Below are 21,101 nucleotides of genomic sequence, written 5' to 3'. Positions count from 1 at the left end.
GCCTTTCCTGGAACTTGCTTTGGAGACCAGGCTGGCCTCGAACTCACAGAGATCTGCCTGCCTCTGCCTCCCAAGTGCTGGGATTAAAGGCGTGCGCGCTCCGCCGCCGCCACCGCCACCACCACCACCGCCCGGCGCTGTTTTATTTTTTTTAAGCAGTGATGTCTCACTATATTGTACAGGTTGGTCTTGAACACCAGATTCAATAGTTTGGACTGGTGCACACCACCACACTTGGCTCAGGGGATTTTACTTCTGCAAAATTCATGAAAAGTCGAGGGCATAAGAATACATTTCAGTGTTCTTCCCAGGCTATAGAAGGGGCTGAGCAAGGAGTTTGAAGGTTCAGCTTCGTTATCTGTGCAGGCCCACAAAGGTCTCCTAGTGAGATCTGAGCTTGCTTTACCCAACAGAGCTGCATTAGAGGATTGCTTAGCCACATGCATGGTTACCAGGTGTTTGGAAGGGTCTGCACTTGGATGTGCGGTATGCTTTGATCTAGCAAGGGGAGGTCTTTTGCCCTGCCCCTTGGCATCCATTTAGAAGAGACAGAAGGGGACGGTGGATAAGGATCCAGGCCCTCCCGAGCTCTCCTGTGTTTCTGTCTCTCTCCCCTCTATCCTTCTATCTAAATATTTCTCACTTCTCCCTCCTCAAGAGTACCCTGGGGCAAAAGTGGGAGTGGGTTACCCATAATTATCACAGTAAATGTGTATACTTTTCTAGTGGAAGGCCAGCGCAGTGTTTAAGATGTGTTTAGACACGCTGGCTTATGTATTAAGACCATCATTCTAGCAGTTAAAGAATGGGGTAGAGAGTGAGTATGAAGCCACGGCTGATAGTGATGGCTTGCCCGGAAATGGCATCCCGGGAATTGCTTGGCTTATCAGAAGTCACTCAACCTTTTTGAACTTTGGTTTTCTCAGTTGCAGAGGAGAACTGTATGTACACACTGAGCATCCAGAAGGCTGTCAATAACTGGACGCTGTAGTTTTAATTCCTGGATTACAAGGCTGTGTGAGAATGAGCGCTAAGGCTTTTGAAGTAACTGACACATGTTGTTTGCTCTGCAAATGGCAGCTTCTGTACTGTTGTGTAGAGAAACAGGGCTTTCTAAGGAAGCATAAGGAAAGAGCAGTAAGAAAGAGAAAATGTCCTTTAAATTCTCCTTCAAGACTATCTTTAAGGCCAGGTACGGTGGCACACACACACCTTTAACCCTGGCACTCAGGAGATAGAGTTCAAGGTTAGCTTGGTCTACATAAAGAGTTCCAGGCCAGCCGGGGCTACATAATAAGCCACTGTCTGTCTCCAAAAAAGTACTATATTTTAAATAGCTTGCCTACAGTTAGCTGAAGGTTGCCAGAATCATTACTTAGCATGGAAAGAAGCTGGATCAGTAAAATGAGTTAACAGTGGGTATCCCTAGGCAAGATGTGATGGGCGATTTAAATTTTATTCATTGTGTATTTTCCAAAATGATCATGTCTTCTTGTTGTAATCAGAAAAAAAGTTAATTATTCCGGCCACCCCAAGCATGGAGGTGTCACAGATGCTTGCCCCACTGGGAGGAGGGGAGCTCTGGGCAGTCCACAGTCTGCAAGCACAAAGGTCATGCCAGTGAGCCAAGGGGTGACCGGGATCAAGGGCAGGAGGTGTGCAGCAGCCTAGAGCTCTCAAGGAACCTGCCCCAGGATGCCTTGCATAGATGCCAGATCACCCTGACTCTGAGCTGTAACAGGATATCTGAGATGAGTCTTAGTGATGGCCCAGTATTTATGGTGCTTCAGAAACCAGAAACCTTGAACCAGACCACCGACAAGTGGCAATGAGTATTTGCATGTAAAGCTGTTTGGGCAAAAAATATATATATATACTGTGTGACACACTACAGTTTGCTACGCCACTCTGACAACCAAGTATGCGAAGGAGAGGTGGGAAAGATGGAGGGACAGAGTGGTAAGTGTGAGTTGGAGAGAGGCAGAGTTAGAGAGGCAATGGTGGTCACAGGTGTGGGAGAAGCTGTGGCGGATGGGAGAGCATGCTGTTGCCAAATGGGGCCAGCAGGGTAGTGTTCAGAGACCTGGAGCCCACTCAGGATCTGTGCGGAAACCCGCTACCCAGTCACTCGATCACCCTGGCTCTGATCAGTGACAGGATGGCCGAGATGCAGAACGGTTCATTTTCTAGATTGAACCTCCTCAAAAGACCTCCATGGTCCACGCTGCCCCCAGAGGCCATGTTGACATCCATGGTCTGTGCTACAGTAAGAGGACATGCTGCCTCCCCAGGCCATGTAGTTGCCAGAGGTCTATGTGGATGTCTGTGGTTTGTGCTACCCCCAGAGGCCACATCGATGCCCTCGGCCTGTGCTGCCTTCTCCAGCCATGTTAGTGTCTGTGGTTCGTGTTGCCACAGGGGGGCATGTTGATGTACAAGGCCTGTGCCACCACCTGAGACTTGTTGATGTCCATGATCCAAGCTGCGGCCGAGGACCATGTTGGTGTCCATGATCCTGCTGCAGCCAAGGGCAGTATGAATGCCCGTGGTCTGTGCTGCCACCTGAAGTCATGTTGATGTCCATGGGCCAGGCTGCTGCTGGAGGCCTCGTTGATGTCTGTGATCTGTGCTGTCGCCAGAAACCATGTGGAAGTCCATGCTCCACACTGCCACTGACTGTAAAGGGCAAGAAAGCTTCTTTCTCAGTGGTTTCAGTGACTGCAAACTCACAGTTGAGGGAGACATGGAAGGATTCTGTGACACCCTCCCCCCAACCCCCGCCCCAACACACAAAGAAGCAGTCTAGACAGGAAGTCATTGAAGAGAACTGTTAAAAATTATGATAAGGATGCTGAAGTGTAGCTCTCCACAGTTGACAGCTTCTGGTGGGGGTAGGGAAGGACTCAGTTTTCTTGAAGGAACTGGCCACTGGGAGTTTGACCATGACCATGCTCCAGTGAGAATATGGACAACACAAATTGGACCTTCTTCCTCCTCCTCCTCCTCTCCCACCTCCTTCTCCTCCTCCTTCTTCTTTTTGGGGAGAGGTCACAAGGGTGGGGGTGAGCCTGGGAGGACAGGAAAGTGAGTGTGATGGGGTGCATTATGTGAAATTCCCAAATAATCAATAAAAATATTATGTTGGAGAAAAAGTTAATTATTCTATTCTTCAGGACTTAGGAGACACAGTCCCCTGGATTCTCCCCGCTGTGTGATTCTGAAATTCTCAGAGACTGTCATTACATAAGGTTCTGCCACTGAACGACACCTTCAGTTACACAAGGTTCTTCAGTGCAGAATCAAAGGCTTGGCTTCCTCTAGTGCCAGGTACGGAGGAGCCTGGAGAAAGGATCCTCCTGCCAGTGTGAAAGGAAGCCAGAATCCTCTCCAGAGCTGAGAACTACTTCAAAAACTGACAAAACGTAGAGACACCCAAAGAACCAGGCTATTTCCCATTTTTATTGGCTATTTTAAAAACAACAGAGGAACACACACTCATTTTATAAACTGTAATCCTACTATGAGTAGGGTGGATTAAAAATAAACCAAGACAGGCTAGGCATGGTGGCACACGCCTTGAATCCCAGCACTTGGGTGACAGAGGCAGGCGGATCTCTGTGAGTTTAAGGTCAGCCTGGTCTACAAAGTGAGTTCCAGGACAGTTAGGGCTATGTAGAGAGACTCTGTCTGGAAGAAGCAAAAACAAAAATAAGTAAATGAAAATAAGACAATAAACCCAGACGGGCCTGCGAGATGACTCAGCATGTGAAGATGCTGTCACCAGGCCTGACGACCTGACTTAAATCTCTGGGACTCACATGGCAGGAAGAGAGAGGGACTCCCACAAGCTGTCCTCTGAGCTCTGAGGGCCACTGTGGCACATGTGCCACACACACACCATAAATTAAAATGTAATAAACATATTATTAATACTAAGATATGACTCAAAACTCCATCTAGGAATGTTCTCCTAAATACATTAAATATATGTCCACATAAAAACTTGTACATGACTCCATTTCTATGAAATATCTAGAATGGACACCTTTGTAGAGACCGACAGTAGATTAGTATTTGCTCAGGGTGGGCAGGGACTTGGGATGGTGGGCACAAGGTTTCTTTCTGCCATGAGGAAAACATTCTGAAGTTGGCTATGGTAATAACTATTATTCAATTCTGTGAATATACCAAAAGTGATTGAAGTGCACACTGTTAAAAGTCGGGGTTTCATATATCCAGTGGCCTTGAACTCTGTATGTGGTATAGGATAACCATGAGCTTCTGGTCCCCATCTCCACCTCCCAAATGCTGGAATTAGAGTTGTGTTCACTATTCTCAGTGTTATTCAGTGTTGGGATCGAACCCAGGGTTTTGTCCATGTTTAGCAAACCATCTGAGCTATATCTCCAGCCCAAATCTACAGTTAGATATGTCTTACATTCATTTGTGTGCATGTGCACACCATGCATATGGAGGTCAAAGGAGGATTTGTGAGAGGCAGTTCTCTGCTTCCACCACGTGGGATCCAGGATCAGGCAGGTGGTCAGGCATGGCGGCAAATTCTTTCCCACACTGATTCATTTCACCCATTCATAGCACAGAGTTAAAAAAAAAAACAAAAGATTGTAGCCGGGCGTGGTGGCACACATCTTTAATCCTAGCACCTGAGAAGCAGAGGCAGGCAGATCTCTTGAGTTGGAGGCCAGCTTGGTCTACAGAGTGAGTTCCAGGACAGCCAGAGGTGGCTCAGAGGTTAAGAACACTTGTTTCTCTTTCAGAGGACCCGAATTCAGTTCCCAGCACCCACATAGTGACCCACAACCAGTTGTAACTCCAGTTCAAAGGGATCCAATATCCTCTTATGACCTCCTAGGGCACCAGGCACACACATGGTCAACATACATGCAAGCGGACAAGCCATCAATAAAATAAAATATATCTTAAACAAATAAAAATGTGATTGTCAAACATGCTTATGCAAGTAACTAATTAAACCATGTATTGGTTACTTTTCTATTGCTGTGTTAAAATGCCATGACCAGAGCAACTTCTAAAAGAGAGCATTTAACTGGGCTTACGTTTTCACAGGCTTAGAGTCCACGATGACAGATCAAAATCACGAGGGCAGGAACAGCTGAGAGGTCACATCTGGATCTGCAACCAGGAGTCAGAGAGGAGCACACTGGGAACGGGAAACCTCAAAGCCCACCCCTAGTGACACACCTCCTGCAAGGTCACACCTCCTGCTCTTTCCCAAGCAGCTCCATCAACTGGGAACCAAATATCCAAACATGATCCCTTTTCATTCAAACCACCATATTACACGCCCTGGCTCCCACAGGCTCACGGCCATATCATAATGCAAAATGCATTTAGTCCAACTTCAACAGTCCTCATATTCTTTCACAGTCTCAACTTTCTAAGTTTTGTTTCTTCAAGATGGGGTTTCTCTATGTAGCCCTGGCTGACCTGGAACTCACCCTGTAGGCCAGGCTGGCCTTGAACTCAGAGATCTGTCTGCCTCTGCTTCCCAAATGTGGGGATTAAAGATGTGAGCCACCACTGCTGGCCAGTCCCAACATTTTTAAAGTCCAAAGTCTCTTCCGAGACTCAAGGCAACCTCTTACCTGTAACTCCCTGTAAAGTCAAAAGCAAATTACATGCTACCAACATACAGTGGGACAGAGCATATATTATCATCCCCAAAGGGAAGAACTGGGGCATAGTGAGGAAGCACTGGACAAAAACAAGGGCAAACTCCCACAAGGCAAACTCCTTGTCCTGCAGCTCCATGCCTGATGTCAAAGAGCTTAGATGGTTCTTCCCTTCTGGCTTCACTTAGCCACATACTTCTCTCTTTTGGGCTGGTTCAACTCTTGCGTGCAGCTCTCTTTGGTTGACGTCCCACAGCTCTGGAAACCCCAACATCCTGGGGTCTTCAATGCAATCTGCTCCACTCCAGGGTCTCTCGGAACCTCTGGACCTCACAGGGACTGCCCTTTCACATATTGCCTGGGGGCCTCAGCAGCTCTTTTTAACTGTGAAGGAAGACTCCACAACCCCTTCATCATGTATCCTTCATGGCTTTAAAGCCACAGGGCTGACACTGCTAAGTCTGACAGTCAACCTGGAGTGAGTCCTGACACCCCTGAATCGCATTTGTAGCGGCTTTGACTTGCCTTTACCTCTTAGGATCTAGGAAGTCCTTCTGCCTTTCTCGAGTTGGAAGCTTAGCTGGGTGGTGCTGTGGGATGTTCTGTATGGCAAATGTGTTGCTGATTAGTCAATAAATAAATCACTGATTGGCCAGTGGCCAGGCAGGAAGTATAGGCGGGACAAGGAGGAGAATAAAGCTGGGAAGTGGAAGGCTGAGTCAGAGAGACACTGCCAGCCACCATGATGACAAATAGCATGTGAAGATGCCGGTAAGCCACAAGGCATGTGGCAAGGTGTAGATTAATGGAAATGTATTAATTTAAGCTGTAAGAACAGTTAGCAAGAAGCCTGCCACGGCCATACAGTTTGTAACCAGTATAAGTCTCTGTGTTTACTTGGTCGGGTCTGAGCAGCTGTGGGACTGGCAGGTGAGAGAGATTTGTCCTGACTGTGGGCCAGGCAGGAAAACTCTAGCTACAGGGTGGTCTTGCCCTGTGGGTACCCTCTCTTAGTCCACTGTGGATCAGGCTCACTTTAATCTTATCTCTTTCAGCACCAGCAGTGGCTCCAGCAGCACATTTTCCTGATGCTCTGTATCTCCACTGCACATTGTGCATTTCTTTCTGCCCCACTTGCTCTTTTTTCTTTGTAGACCTGCATAATAGTGATCACTAACAACCACTCAACAGAGTCAATAATAGGCTGTCTTGGAAACTCCTCTGTCAAAGAAAATAGACTACTACTTTTCAATCTGCTGCAGGTAGAGTCTTAGGACAAGGGCAGAAACTAGTCATATTTTTTGCCAAAATATCATGAGAATGAACTCTAGCCCGATTGCTAATATTGTTCCCCTCTGAAACTTCTTGAACTGGGTCTCCACAGTCCACCTAGCTCTTAGCACCACTGTCTTCCAAGTTCCTACTAGGATGGCCCAATGATCTCTGTTTATAACATTCAACAGCTTTCCTAGTCCAAAGTCCCAAAATTCTCCACATTCCAAAAACAAAAAAACAAAAAACAAAACACAAAAAAACAAAAAATCACATGGGCAAGCCTATCACAGCAATAGTTCGGTCTCTGGTACCAGCTTCTGCTGTGATTAATATTCTGTTGCTGTGCAGACACTATGACCAAGGCAACTTACAAAAGAAAGTGTTTGATTTGGGTCTTATAGATTCAGAGGGTTAGAGCCCATGATGATAGAGCATCCCATGGTGACAGGAATGGCTGAGAGCTTACATCTTGATCTGCAATCATGAGGCAGAGAGAGCACACTAGGAATAGGGCAAGCCTTTGAAACTTCAAAGCCTACTTCCAGTAACACACCCCTCCAACATGCCCACACCTCCTAATCCTTCCCAAACAGTTCCACCAACTGGGGACCAAGTATTCAAACATATGAGCCAATGGGGGTCATTCTCGTCAAACCACCACAAACTGAGTGGGTCACACACACGAAAGAGACATGGAAGTAGGAAGGGGACTTCTCAGGAAAAATCAGAGGAAGTGGGGAAGAGAGGCAGTGAGAGTACAAATGACTAAAATTCAGTGTGTGTGCGTGTGTGTGTGTGTGTGTGTGTGTGTGTGTGTGTGTGTGTGTGTGTGTTGGCTAGTTTTGTGTCAACTTGACACAAGCTAAAGTCATTTAAGAGGAGGGAACCTCAATTAAGAAAATGCCTTCATAAGATTGGGCTGTAGGCAAACCTGTCGGACATTTTCCTAATTAGTTATTGATGGGGAGGACCCAGTCTATTGTGGATGAGTCCATCCCTGGGCTGGTGGTCCTGGGTTCTATAAGGGAGCCTGGGCAAGACATGAAGAATAGTCAGTAAGCAGCACCCCTCCATGGCCTCTACATCAACTCCTGCCTCCAGGTTCCTGCCCTGTCTGAGTTCCTGTCCTGACTTCCTTGAATGATGAACAGTGACGTGCAAGTGTAACCCAAATAAACCCTTTCCTCCCCAACTTACTTTTTGGTCCTGGTGTTTCATCACAGCAATAGAAACCCTACTAAGACAACATGTATGAAACTGTCAAAAAATAATAAAAAAATGTTTTCAAATGATTGACAGTGTTGCCTAAATGAGCAAACAAAAACTACTTCTGTATATCGGCATATAAAATTAAAATGCATGAACTAAAATAGGGCAACACTTGTAACACAGATGACAAAGGGGTATCCTTGAAAGAACCTGTAAACGGTGCTCACTGGAGTAGCAGGCATATTCTACAGCCAGCGTGATAGAAAGAAGATTAGCCCGACCCTGCATAAGGATGCCTCGCAAATCCATCAAGCCTTACACACTTCCATAAGGGAAATGTGCTCCATATTCACAGTGGATTTTTTTTTCGGCCATAAAGGAAAATGAAATCATGACAAATGCAGGAAAATGGACGGGATGAAACTGGAGAGTATCAGCTTAAGCAAATTAAACCCGAGTCAGAAGAACACAGTCAGTATTTTTCTCTCCTATGGAGAACTAGATTTAGGTGTGTGTGTGTGTGCCGTTCCCGAGACAACAAACTAAGAGCTGGGGACCCATTTATTACCCATCCACATACACCCTGTTACCAAAAATTAACCGGAAATGTACTTGTTCAGTAATTTAGTTTCCTCCAGTGTGAAATTTTTTTAAAAGATTTATTTTTTATTTTATGTGGATACATGCCTGAGTGTATGCATGTGAGCCATGTGTGTGCTGTGACCATGGAAACCAGGAGTCAGATCTCATGGAACTAGAGTTATGGGCAGCTATAATCCACCCATATGGGTGCTGGGAATTGAACCTGGCTTCTCTGCAAGAGCAACAAGTGCTCTTAACCACTACGTCATCACCTCTCCTAGACCAAGGGGATTTTTTTTTTTCTCTCTCTCTCTTTCTTTTCCTTGTTTTTCCTGCTAACACAAATGCTTTCATGGAACTTTCAAAGCGCTAGACTGTAGAAATTCCAGAGACTTATTTCTGATTAAGAAAAACACCAGAAGTGAAATTATACACAGGAGCACACAATTTGCCACCACATCGCTATTTTTAAAAGCATGATCTGAAACTCTCTAAAGTGAAGTCAAGATTTTTTATTTTAAAGTTTGACTCAGAGTTTAAACCTGGGCTCTCTTTGGGTTTCTAATTGTTTCTGTCAGAGGGCTGCTGAGGTGGAGGTGCCCTGTGAGGACCATCCAGTTCTGCCCAGAGGAGAGAATTCAATGGCTGCTCTTGGTGTAGGGTGCCTGTGAGGATGAGGGCAGCTAAGGCTACAATTGGGATGCATCAGGCAACACCCTAGACCCAGAAAGCCCTGCAACTGGGATAAAAATATGCCATAGAGCAGCTGAAAAGGAGGTTGGGTGAGATTCTAGGCTAGCTAATCCCAAAGCAGGGAAAAACAACTCAGTTACAGAGCAGCCTCGGCTGCCCCCACCACCTTTAACTTCCCAGAGAACTTCAAGAGAGTGTGCTGAAAACCGCTGTTGTCCTCCCCAAACTCTGAAGACTAGTTCCTCAGGTGGCGGCAGTGTGCCCTGGGCTCTTATATGCTAGTCTCCGAGGTGCCCTAACTTCTGCGGAGTGACAGGGGTGGTCGGGACATGGGAAACCCACCAGTTCCACTCCCCTAAATGGAAAAGGGTTTTTCTGAATTTTGCAGCCTATCAAGAAGGGGCACTATTTATCCATTCAGCAGTGATTATTTGTTGCTCTGAATGTGCCAGTTCCTGTTTATGGAACTAGGATGTGGCTGCAGAAAGAAAACAGAGTCCTTTCTCTGGAAATGTATTCCAGATGACAACAAATACAATAGCTGGTGAAGTGTTGTTACAGGGGACAGACAGACAGCAGGCTGCTCTTCTGTAGGCACCAAATGAGAAGACATGTCACCAAAATAGAGGTGAGGGGGCAGAGACAGATAACCAGGGCAGGGGGAGTGGGGGTGTTCCCAAGGCAGAGGAACTGGCAAATATATGAACCATGAGATGAAGGCTTGATGGGTCCAAGGACTGCCAGGAGCTCATTCGGATGAATGTGGAGAGGGACACCGTCGGAAAAGGCAGCAGAGGGGCCAGCGTACAGGGGGCTTTCATAGGCCAGCAGGAAGAACTGGACTTTTACAGAGGCAGTTAACTAAGGAGCAAGGAAACCACTTCCAGGGTGCTGCAATCCAAGTGAGAGATGATGGTGTCTCAGTGCAGGCCAGTCTTGATCCCTAGAGTGATAACTGGTTGGATTCTGGGCATAAGCTGGAGATAGAGCCAAGATGTATGAAGATGCAGGCAAGATGTATGAGAATCTATGGATTCTCTTCTCTACCGACTCAACTTTGAAGTGAACAAGACTGAAACAAGATCGTTTAAGGATGGATAGTCAATCCTATTAAGATTTGGGGGATTGTCTACTCACAAATATGTACTTATGACCCCAGTATGCTGGCTAGTTTTATATTAACTTGACACAAACTAGAGTCATTTGAAAAGGGGAAACCTTTCAAATAGAAAAAAAATGCTACCGTAAGATCAGGCTGTAAGCAAGCCTGTTGGGCATTTTATTCTTCTTCTTTCTTCTTCTTCTTCTTCTTCTTCTTCTTTCTTCTTCTTCTTCTTCTTCTTCTTCTTCTTCTTCTTCTTCTTCTTCTTCTTCTTCTTCTTCTTCTTCTTCTTCTTCTTCTTCTTCTTTCTTCTTCTTCTTCTTTTCTTCTCCTCCTCCTCCTCCTCCTCCTTCTTCTTCTCCTTCCTCTTCCTCTTCTTTTTTTTTGGTTTTTCGAGACAGGGTTTCTCTGTGTAGCTTTGGTGCCTGTCCTGGATCTCACTCTGTAGACCACATTGGCCTCGAACTCACAGAGATCTGCCTGGCTCTGCCTCCCAAGTGCTGGGATTAAAGGTGTGTGCCACCACCGCCTGGTAGAGTTTTTTGTTTGTTTGTTTTTGGTTTTGGATTTTTGAGACAGGGTTTCTCTGTGTAGTTTTGGAGCCTTTCCTGGAACTCACTCTGTAACCCAGGCTGGCCTCGAATTATCACAGAGATCTGCCTGCTTCTGCTTCTGCCTTCCGAGTGCTGGGATTAAAGGCATGTGCCACCACTGCCCGGGGCATTTTCTTAGTGATTGATGTGGGAGGGCCCAGCCCATTATGGGTAGTGGTACCGTGTTCTATAGAAAATCAGGCTGAGAAAACCATGGGGGAAGAAGCCTGTAAGCAGCACCCCTTCATGGCCTCTGCATCAGCTCCTGCCCCGGGTTCCTGCCCTGACTTCCTTCAGTGGACTGTTACCTGAAAGGGTACAATGAAACAAACCCTTTCCTCCCCAAGTTGCTTTTGGTCACGGTGCTTTATCATCAAATAGAAACCTAAGACACAATGCCTTCACCACTGTTTGCGTACTGTTTTGAGTAGTTTGAGGTGTATGCTCCTAGGTGAGGTCTAACAAGGTGACCCTTGACCTTCTCACATCAGCTCTCATACTGAGCTTACTACCTATCTTGCATCATATGTTTTCATGCACAAGTGATTTTTGGTTGAAAATGATCTTTGGGCATAGTGGTTGCTCATTACCACTCCTAAGCACAAGAAGGCTATGATGTGCCTTGAGAAAAAAACATTTACCCTAATGTGCGTACACACACACACACCCCAAAAAGGTGTCTTTTAAGTAGAAACATGTATAAAATAGGTATAAACAGAGGAATATACTATATAAACTTGATTTTAGCTAACAGGGCCCAAAGTGATAATTAGCTGTGTGAACAAGGCAGTAATGTTTCAGAGGTCATTAAGACGGACTTGGGGGCTGGACAGACGGCTCAGCTGTGAAGAGAGCGGACCTGCTGAGGAACAGAGGTCAGTTCCCAGCATTTACGTTGAGCAGCTGGCAACCACCCGTAAGCCCGTCTCAGGGGATCTGGATGCCTGACCTGTGAGCTCACACACACATACATATACATAGATCATTAAAAATAAAGTAACACTCCAGGCAGTGGTGGCGTGCCTTTAATCCCAGCACTCAGGAAGCAGAGGCAGGAGGATCTCTGTGAGTTCGAGGCCAGTTTGGTCTACAAAGTGAGTTCCAGGATAGCCAGGGCTACATAGAGAAACACTGAGTTCAAAAACAAAAACAAAAAACTGGGATCCTGCTGGGAGGTACACGCCTTTAATCCCAGCACTCAGGAGGCAGTGGCAGGTGGATCCCTTGAGTTTGAGGCCAGCCTGGGCTACAGAGTTATAGGACAGTCAGGGCTACACAGAGAAACCCTGCCTCAAAAAAAAAAAAAAAAAAAAAAAAAAAAAAAAAAACCAAAATGAGGCCCTGTAAGGTAACTGGCTCTCATCCCTCTGCCGTGGAATAACCCGGGTTTTAAAGCCATGCTTATGTCTGGGTCCCCTGCCAAATGTTGAGCTACTGGGTATGGAGCCCAGCTTGTGCCCATTTGAAAAGCCAACCTGGAGATTCTAGAGTGCAAAACTTACCTCTCCGACTTTAGCAAGCACAATAATCCCATCTACGGCTTGCTAAGTCAGGATGGGATGCATCTCTGTGCTCCACTGTCAGCTCACCACGCCCAAGAGTCTAGGTTCAGTGCCCTGGGTGGAGAAGGATGCCAGTACGTGGACAACAGGGTGGACTGGGCTTCAACTCCAGAGATCTGAATTCAGATCCGAGGTGTGATGCCCCATTTTCTATTCCTGCTGGCAGTCCATGAACTACATTTTTAACAACTGCACTCCATTACGTCTGCCAAGTCACAGAACCGTGGGTGGCCAGGTTGAGCAAAGTCTAGGAATGGAGCTCCCCTTCAGCCTCACTGGGCCTATCTTCCTTGATGGCCCCCTTCTCAGGCTGTAACTCCCCCCCACCATCTTCTATGCCGCTGGACTGCTAACTGGGCAGTCTCAGTCCCACGCTCAGCATTCCTTACAGACACAGACACACCTACTCCGGCCATGCTCAGTCTGACTGTTCAGTCTCAAACCAACCCCTGGAGACAGCAGGCAACCTGCCCACTTTGTGATATCCGGGGAAGCTACGGTATGCACACCTCACAAAAAGAAGGCAATAATCACCCTAGCAACCCTGGGTCCCTTTGTTTACTCATGTTTAATTATGTGCATCTGTGTGTGAATATGCGTGTAAGTGCAGACACCAGGGGCATTGTATCCCCCAGCAGATGAAGTTGTGGCTGTGACTCATCCAATATGGGTGCTGGGAGCTCAGTTCAGGTGGTCGGCAAGAGTAGTGCATGCTCTCTTAATTGCTGAACTAACTGTCCAGCCCCAACCATGGTATCTCCAACAATTATTGCTACAGAGAAATCTCTCCTTCACCATAACCAATCTTTCCAAGTTTTATTCCAAAAAATTATGTGTTGAGATTAAGATGTCTATAAAGATGTCCATCATTACAATAAAGCATCCAACTGGACAGACACGAGAAGGACCCAATTCAGTATGTCCTATTTCCCCCGATGGGCAAGTTAAAGAAGAAAAACCAACAAAGACCCTTTCCGGGGTGGAAGGCCAGGACAGCTTCTCACTGAATTGTGCCTCCAAGGAGCGTTAAAAGCCGCGGATTTTGTCTATTTATCCTTTTCTTTCTGTTCTTTTTCCTTCTTCTCCCGCTCAGCTTTAGCTTCTTCCTCCTCATGTTTTTTGATCAACTGTTCCACTTCCTTCTGCTTGAGGACTCTGATCACCGTCTTCCCATTCTCTCTTGTTAGTGTGGCGATTTCCACTAAAAACACAAACACACATTTGTGTCAGCGGCAGAAGTACCGAGCAAACAGAGGTCACCATGGCTTTCTCTCTCTTTCCCCGAGTCTTGGCCTTTTTCTTGCTCTCCCATGTTTTATTCTTAATGATACACCCACATTTTTATGGGAGCAGAATACCTTTGATCTTGTAATACACTGCCCACCGTTTTTACCTAAAGATCTTTTCTTCACCCAGTAACTTTCTCAGTGACCATTGTGTCCCTCAGTGAAGCCGGGCAGGCAGTTGTTCTGACCCACAAGCCAGACCAGCCAAACAAAGCAACACTTTTTAAAGGACTCTTCAAGTTTCTTTCAAAACAATAACCTAAAAAGCAGCTTCCATCAGGCCTGCGATGCACACCCGTGATCCCACACTCTGGAGGCACAGGCAGGGGATCACTGCTAGCTTGAGGCCAGCTTCGGTCTACAAGTGAGACTGAGGCCAACCAGAAGTACAGGATCGAGTTACATTTTGGCTCAAATCCTTAGGTCTGCCCTGTGGTGTAGGACTGTGGCACAACAATTCAAGGCTGATCTTAGTCATTTAACAGCATGGAGTCCCCAGCGTCCCGGACCTAAGGTGGCTGCTTCAGTGACCTAAGACACATCGAAGACCTCGGCCGTAGCTGCTCAATGAACCCCTCCCTCAGTCAGACAAAGCAGGAGGGCAGGGATTACCTTTCTCAGCCGACAGTTTACTGACATCCATCGTCTTATTTAGCACCTTGATAGCGAGAGCAAGTGCCGACTTCAGAGTCATTTCTCCTTCTTTGTAGTCTTGTTTCAACATCGACACGGCTGCCTGAAAACCAGAATCAGCAGAGTCCCTCAGATCTGTGCATCTGGGGTAGGAATATAGACTGGTCCAGAAGACCAACTGCCTGATTCATATTGACCTTGCAACCAGTATGAACAACTTTTGACAGCAGGGAAGGTTGACGTGAGATGGGAAGGGGAAGAGGGAGACCAACGTTCTGAAGGATCCTTAACCTGGGGCCTCAGTCTCAAGAGAGTCATCCTTAAGAGTTCAAGTGTGAATTAACACGTGAAAAAAAAGTATATTTCAACTTATAACTGAAAACTTGCTCTTAGGTACAATATCATCAATTGAGCTCCAGCATATAGCACCAGAAATCACAGGTGTTTTCCTTCATGTTGAGGCTGTCATGAAGTTGCTGTTATTAAATGCTATGTTAAACACTCTTACACTACCGCTATTTCAACATTACAGGTCTTCTTAGCCTTTCCCTGCACTTTACAGTGTCACAAAGATACTCACAGCACTGTTGTTTCCAATACACGTGGCTTTCCATCCCCCGTAATTTCCACTTGGGTCACTCTGATAGAGCTGAAAGCCGTAGTGCTTATCCCAGCCAATGTACAGCAAAGAAACACCAAAGGGACGCTTTCCTTTAACAAAGAAAAAAAAAATCAATAATCTCAATTTAAAAACCAACCATCTCAATTTAGAGCTGCCAGTGGATGTGGCCCAAGCCTGTCTGTGAAGCTAAGCATGCATAAATTGCTTTGTGTTCTGGCCACACAGATAAGCTCAGTCACAAATGCCACCTCTGTCTCTAGGAGCTGGACTCCGGTTGGGGAGGAAATGAGGACACAGAAGGCCAGTGCAGAATTCATTATTCTGTGCAAAGAATCTGTTTCCAGACTAGAAAATGTTACTTTGGCCGGGTAGCATCCTGTTGATGAAGCTGCCAGTTGACATGTGGAAGCAGATTTGTTCCTGAGTGTTCAGGAGGCTGTGGCACAAGGATGGCAGTCTAGGCTACACTGTGTGAATGTCTCACAAACAAAACGAAGTGTGGAGAATCAGAGACTTCAGAGTGCTAAGCCCTAAATGGGACATCTATATCACTCCTCCAACGCCCAGGGATCATGGAAGAAGAGACAGAGATATTGTAAGAGCTAGAGGTGGTGAGTGACAGGAGTGTTTTCCAGATACACCAGAGCAGCCACAAAAATGAGCTTGCAGCAATTGTGACAATCTGCCCAAATAGAGGGTAGATTATTGAATCTACTCTAAAAAGTAAATAAAAGATATAGATACAAAATAACTAAAAAGATAGATTATTAAGTCTACTTTCTACTCTAAAAAGTAAATAAAAGATATAGATACGAAATAGCTAAAAAGATAGATTATTAAATCTACTTTTAAAAGACAATTACTAGTTTTAAATACTTTACATTGGATTGGATTTTTGTATATTGTATACAAATTATATATATTGAGATTGATACTGTTAGAAAATGCTATACGTATATTTCTAATCTTGTTCAAGATATTGTACTTGTACAGTTTATTTAACAATGTAATGCAATTTGCTAATCCTTGAATGTTATTATTACCAACTATCAGGATATAAAGAAATGAAAGTTAGTAGTTAATTACAATCGAACTGGTAGTCATATTAGGTATGTTTGGAGACCCACAGCAGACAAAACCCCAGCACGGAGGGGAGGTGGGCATGACATCCCACCTCCAGCTGAGGAGCCCCTAGCAACTGGTAGCTGCTGGGAGAGGAAGTCAGCTTTCTTTATGGGTGTGACCCCTGGTAGAGAGACAGTGCTACAGTGTAGCCCACATCCAAGAGCATGACCCTCAGTGGAGACAGCACTACAGTGCAGCCCACATCCAAGAGCATCTGTTTAGCACAAACTGGACTGCAGGGTTTAAAAAGGGAAGAAGGGAGGGAAGAAAAGAACATGAAGTTGGCTGAGTTCAGAGGAGGGAGACAGATTCTTAAGGAAATGGTGAGTGAATCTTATCAAAATTCATTGTAAAAAAATCTCAGAGAATACGGCGGTGGTGGCACACGCCTTTAATTCCAGCACTCGGGAGGTAGAGGCAGGCGGATCTTTGTGAGTTTGAGGCCAGCCTGGGCTACAAAGTGAGTTCCAGGAAAGGTGCAAAGCTACACAGAGAAACCCTGTCTCAAAAAACCAAAAAAAAAAAAAAAAAAAAATTCTCAGAGAATATTAAAACCCCCAAACCAAAAGAATACCAACAAAAACAAAATAACAACCTCAAAACCTTAACTCAGAACAAAACAAAAGTTTATTCCCCATTAAGTGCTCTAAGTTTTCGGAGTATTTCCAAAGGAACTCAGTACCTCCAAACTGTGTGTAAGCCTGCTTGATATCGCACAGTGCTGTAACCAACTGCTCACATGGAATTGGCTCCTGGTACTGCAATAAATACCTAAGGAAAAGAGATTAACATGTCAACAGGCTTCTCAAAATACACACAAAGCAAGGGAGTGCCCTCTAAAATAAATATGAATAATGGGAGGGGTAGATGCAGCGGTCACTTGTGATTTCAAGAGGAAGAAGAGGGCAAAACACTAACATCCTAGCATTCTCGTGTACACAGTATTTTATGAGTTTGATTAGGAAGAATATACTTTTCAATTAATGGACTTTTAAAACAACTTCAAACTCTGCAAATGCAAGCTTTCCTTGAGACAGCTGACTCACGTGCTGTTACACTACTTCCATGCATACCTTTGAGCAATGAGCCTTAGTTCATTAGTCAGAACGTTAGCATCAGATGTGATGCCCGCCACACTGCAAGCCATGTCCCTTGAAGGAAAAAAAAAAACCAATGTAAGAGGGAAAGATGCTTGCTAGGACATTTCTAAGTATTAAGAAGTACCTACATCTATTAGGGATTCACCAATTATGTTTCACAGGACTCCCCTCAGGGAAAAGGCTTCGAAAGTATCATCTTCTTAGGAGTTTACCTAATGTCATTCAGCATAAATGATAAACAAATGCTGCCTCAATTCTTCAATAGATATGTTTATTCTGCCCTCTGGAAACAGGGCAAGAAAAGGCACAGTAAGTAGCTAAAGCAAAGGAGCCAAAGAAAAAGGCTTTGTGGGTAGACAGACCACTCCCACACTTTGGGATACCTCTCAATGCCTGGCCTGACAGGTGTGGAGGTGAGGGAACACAAGGGTGGGGGAGTTCACAGGTTGCCTAGGCATGCACTCCCTTTTCTGCCTGTTCCCCAAAGCTCTCCCTGTCTCTTTACAGTCTAGATATCCACTGTGACTATGCCTAGACAAGCCCACAAGTTACTGAGTAGAGTCTAAAGTGACTCTGTGGAGGAAAGATACTATGTCAATTGGTGTGCCAAAAGGCCCCGTGAGAGGTACTAGGCCCATGCAGGGAGTGTATTTCTGATGGCTAATTAACCCAACACAGAACCCAACTGTCTTCTAAATACCTATACCTTTACTCTTAGACGAAAGTGGATCCCAGCCCCCAAGAAGTTAAGTAATTGGCACATCATACCCTGTATTGATTGACCTTAGATTTGAAACCAAATCCGTGGGACCATAAGTACATACTTTTATTACCACACAGTGCTACTTTGTCCTCGAAGTGAATTACACACATACCGAACATACTGAGACATAATACAATAAATGGGCTTCCGGGAAGTTTCCAGCAAAATAAAGCAAATACATAGGTTTTCACAAGAAAAAAACACTATTCACTTCAATTCTACCATCTCACATAAGACTCCTTTCCAGATACGCAAATCCCACTTGTGTTGAAAAGGGAAGTGGTTCAAACCCTTCCCCAAGACCTCACTTACTCATTAAGTTTATAAATTTTTTCAGAAAAAAAGACTTCGTCAAGAAGCTTGTGGATGTTGCGCCTCTCTGCGGCAAGGAGAACTCCATCATTGGCTAAAATTCCCAAGCAGGTGCCCGCGTGTCCAATAGCTTCCATGGCATACTCCACTTGGTACAAACGACCTACAAAACACCAACGGTCCTCTGTGATCATACACCGCGGATCCAAGAGAAACCAGCAGACACTAACTAGCAGGGTACAGTCAACAGCCCGACTTTTACTGTTCAACGATGGACGCCGTAATCAACATGTTATTTCAAAGTACAAAAAGAATGAACTTAACACCAAAATACACGTGTAGCTCCCCCACACTAAAAGCAAAATACTTAAACAAAACAAAAACAAACTTTCTTTGGAGCAGGTTAATTTTTCTAATTTACCTTCTGGAGAAAATATGGTGGTCCTGGAGTCATATCTTCGAGACTGCAAAGGAAAAACAGAGAGATGATGCCTATCACTGGAGTAAGCCAACATCTGGAAGCCCAAAACCCTACAACTGTATTTTGGTGCTGAGTTCTGCAGAGGAAGGAAGAAACCATTCCACTCCCCCTACCTGTTTCTGCTTCCCTTGTCCTGTGTCAGTTTGCTAGCTACAAACAAGCCATAGCGTTCAACAGGTAAAAATTAAACGAAATGTGTCATGAACTCACCATGGCTTCTGAACTTTATGTAACTCCTGTGAAAAGAAAATAGGACCATTGAAATAAAAAAATCATAACTTAAGAAGTATTGTCTACTTTTTAAACCGTTTGATCCACACCATCATTCTACTAACACTAACTATGCACCAAGACAACAGTCGGAAACTATGCTAGATGCCGGACCACCACAATAAAGGTGAAAGCCAAGTCTGTCTGAAGAACTCAGAATCTAGCAGCTGGAGGAGAGGGGCACAGATTACAAAGTAACACGGAAGAGACACCGAGGGTGGGAAAAGGGGATGGACAGCAAGGAAGTTTTTGAGAAGCAAAGAAAATGAGAGTAAATCAGGCAAAAATAAATTGAAAAGCCTCAAGTCGAGAGGAAAAAACTGGGAAAGGGTTTAGGGAAGGGCATTCCAAGTAGAGCAGGCTGAGAAAGGTTAATAAAGTGGATAATTCAACGGATAAGAGACAAATTGCTTAAGCCTGATTTGGCCCTAAATTTGGGGGTGTGGGAGGAGGTGGTACACCTGGGCCTCGTTTCTTCAAAAGACAGCAAGACTGTCCTAGTGGGAAAATGGCACCTCAGAGTCCAATTCCCATATTGCCAAATAAAATGAGATATCAGGAATCGAGGCTGGAAAGCTAAAGAGACATCTGAAGGGTCTGCGTGCTCAGGTGAGAACTGAACTTTCTCTCTTCCTCATGATGGCTCTGTCGAATGACTGGGCGCAAGGACCAGAAGAACTGACGGACGTTTTTGGAAAGCCCTCAGGCCGTCGAGAGGCTGAGGGCAAGCTAACCTGCCGGGTGTCGACTCCAACACGTAGGAGAAACAGAAAGGTGGCGCTGAGCACAGCAGTCAGGCCACGGCGGGCTTCGGATGAGACTGTGAACACAGCCCCCTCCACGCCGGGCGCCGGCGCCCCAAGGCTTGGACTTTCCCCGCAGCTCCACTTTCCCGAATGGGCTCGCAGGGCCGCAAGCCGTCCCCACCCCTCGCACCGACTCGGTGGGTCCCAGAGCCCGGGCCCGCCGTCCAGGCCGCGCGGGGATGCCCGACGGCGGCCGGCGGGGGCCAGTCCCTGGCAGGCAGGCCGGTCACCGAGGAGGCGGGTGCAAAGTCATCGTGCCCACGGCTCCTCGGCGGCGGCCGCCGGCCTGCGCCGGGATCTCCACGCAGACGGCCCCCCGCCCAGGAGGCAGCGACCTCGCTCCCGCGGGCCCCAGGGGGCTGAGCCTCACCGGAGGGAGACAGTGAGGGGTGCAGACGAGCGCCGCTGTACTCAGGGGGAGAAGCACCAAGCCGGAGCGCCAAGCATCCGCGGCGAATATGGCTCCCGCGCGTGCGCAGAACTGCCAGGGGGGCGGGGCGGCGAGGACGCGGAAGTCCTCCTGGTGGCGGGGCGGGGACCATCTGCCCACGTGGACATTGGAGAAGCGCAACCTCGGTTTAGGCGGGGGTCGGCGTTAGAGGACGGGTTGGAGGGAGGAGGGAAGAGCCTAGTCTGCGGAAAGTGGAGCTAGATTCCTGTTAGACTTCGCGTTCCGCTTTCACTTTCTCTTCTGTACTATTCTGACGAAGGCCAGAGCAGCAACTGTAGACAGAACCAAGTCGCTTGCTACTCCAGCCTTGCCCCTTAACAGTTTTTCCTTCATCCTTCCCTGGAGCCTTGTTTTCCCCTTTCTCAGATCCAGCTCTTTAATTGGGAGAATTCCTCTTCATCCATCTCTTCTTCTCTCACCTGGTTTCTGTGTCTATGCTGGGGTTTGAAGAGCTAGTGGGTTGACGATGCCTGGTTGAATACTGTCATCTCAGCCCACTGGTCAGGGCCTTTGTCTTCTGTGTAGGGTGCAAAATGATTTGGATCTGGGTTTTTAAAAGGGGAAAGCTTAGAAATCAGTGGC

At 46.2% G+C, this 21,101-nt stretch overlaps 1 protein-coding gene across 2 annotated transcripts; it reads right to left on the bottom strand.

Annotated features, from left to right (window-relative positions):
• Positions 1-13,471: 13,471 nt before the first annotated feature.
• On the bottom strand, positions 13,472-20,550 carry Psma4 (proteasome 20S subunit alpha 4). Of its 2 annotated transcripts, none has more exons than XM_052760779.1 (9): positions 20,439-20,550; positions 19,203-19,228; positions 18,933-18,975; positions 18,512-18,674; positions 17,410-17,487; positions 17,019-17,107; positions 15,170-15,300; positions 14,569-14,692; positions 13,472-13,871 (listed from the first exon to the last, which is right to left on the bottom strand). In XM_052760779.1, the coding sequence occupies exons 2-9, from the start codon at positions 19,203-19,205 to the stop codon at positions 13,717-13,719; spliced, it is 786 nt and encodes a 261-aa protein (XP_052616739.1). In that variant the 5' UTR covers positions 19,206-19,228; positions 20,439-20,550; the 3' UTR covers positions 13,472-13,716. The 2 variants fall into 2 exon arrangements, with proteins under 2 accessions (XP_052616739.1, XP_052616748.1); XM_052760788.1 differs by lacking the exon at positions 20,439-20,550 and adding an exon at positions 19,997-20,351.
• Between the last annotated feature and the right edge of the window lie 551 nt (positions 20,551-21,101).

Source organism: Peromyscus californicus, unplaced genomic scaffold (genome assembly GCF_007827085.1).
Source record: "Peromyscus californicus insignis strain IS unplaced genomic scaffold, ASM782708v3 Scaffold_11__1_contigs__length_118956290, whole genome shotgun sequence".
Taxonomy (NCBI): domain Eukaryota; kingdom Metazoa; phylum Chordata; class Mammalia; order Rodentia; family Cricetidae; genus Peromyscus; species Peromyscus californicus.
This window is presented reverse-complemented; position numbering and strand designations above follow the sequence as displayed.

Bases quoted from the DNA above. Each gene is read 5' to 3' on its own strand.
- Psma4 (XM_052760779.1), bottom strand. The intron at 17,488-18,511 runs GTAAGTGAGGTC...TTTTCCTTCAAG, and splicing joins AAAATTTATAAACTTAATGA to GGACATGGCTTGCAGTGTGG. The intron at 15,301-17,018 runs GTACTGAGTTCC...TCTTTGTTAAAG, and splicing joins GGCTTACACACAGTTTGGAG to GAAAGCGTCCCTTTGGTGTT.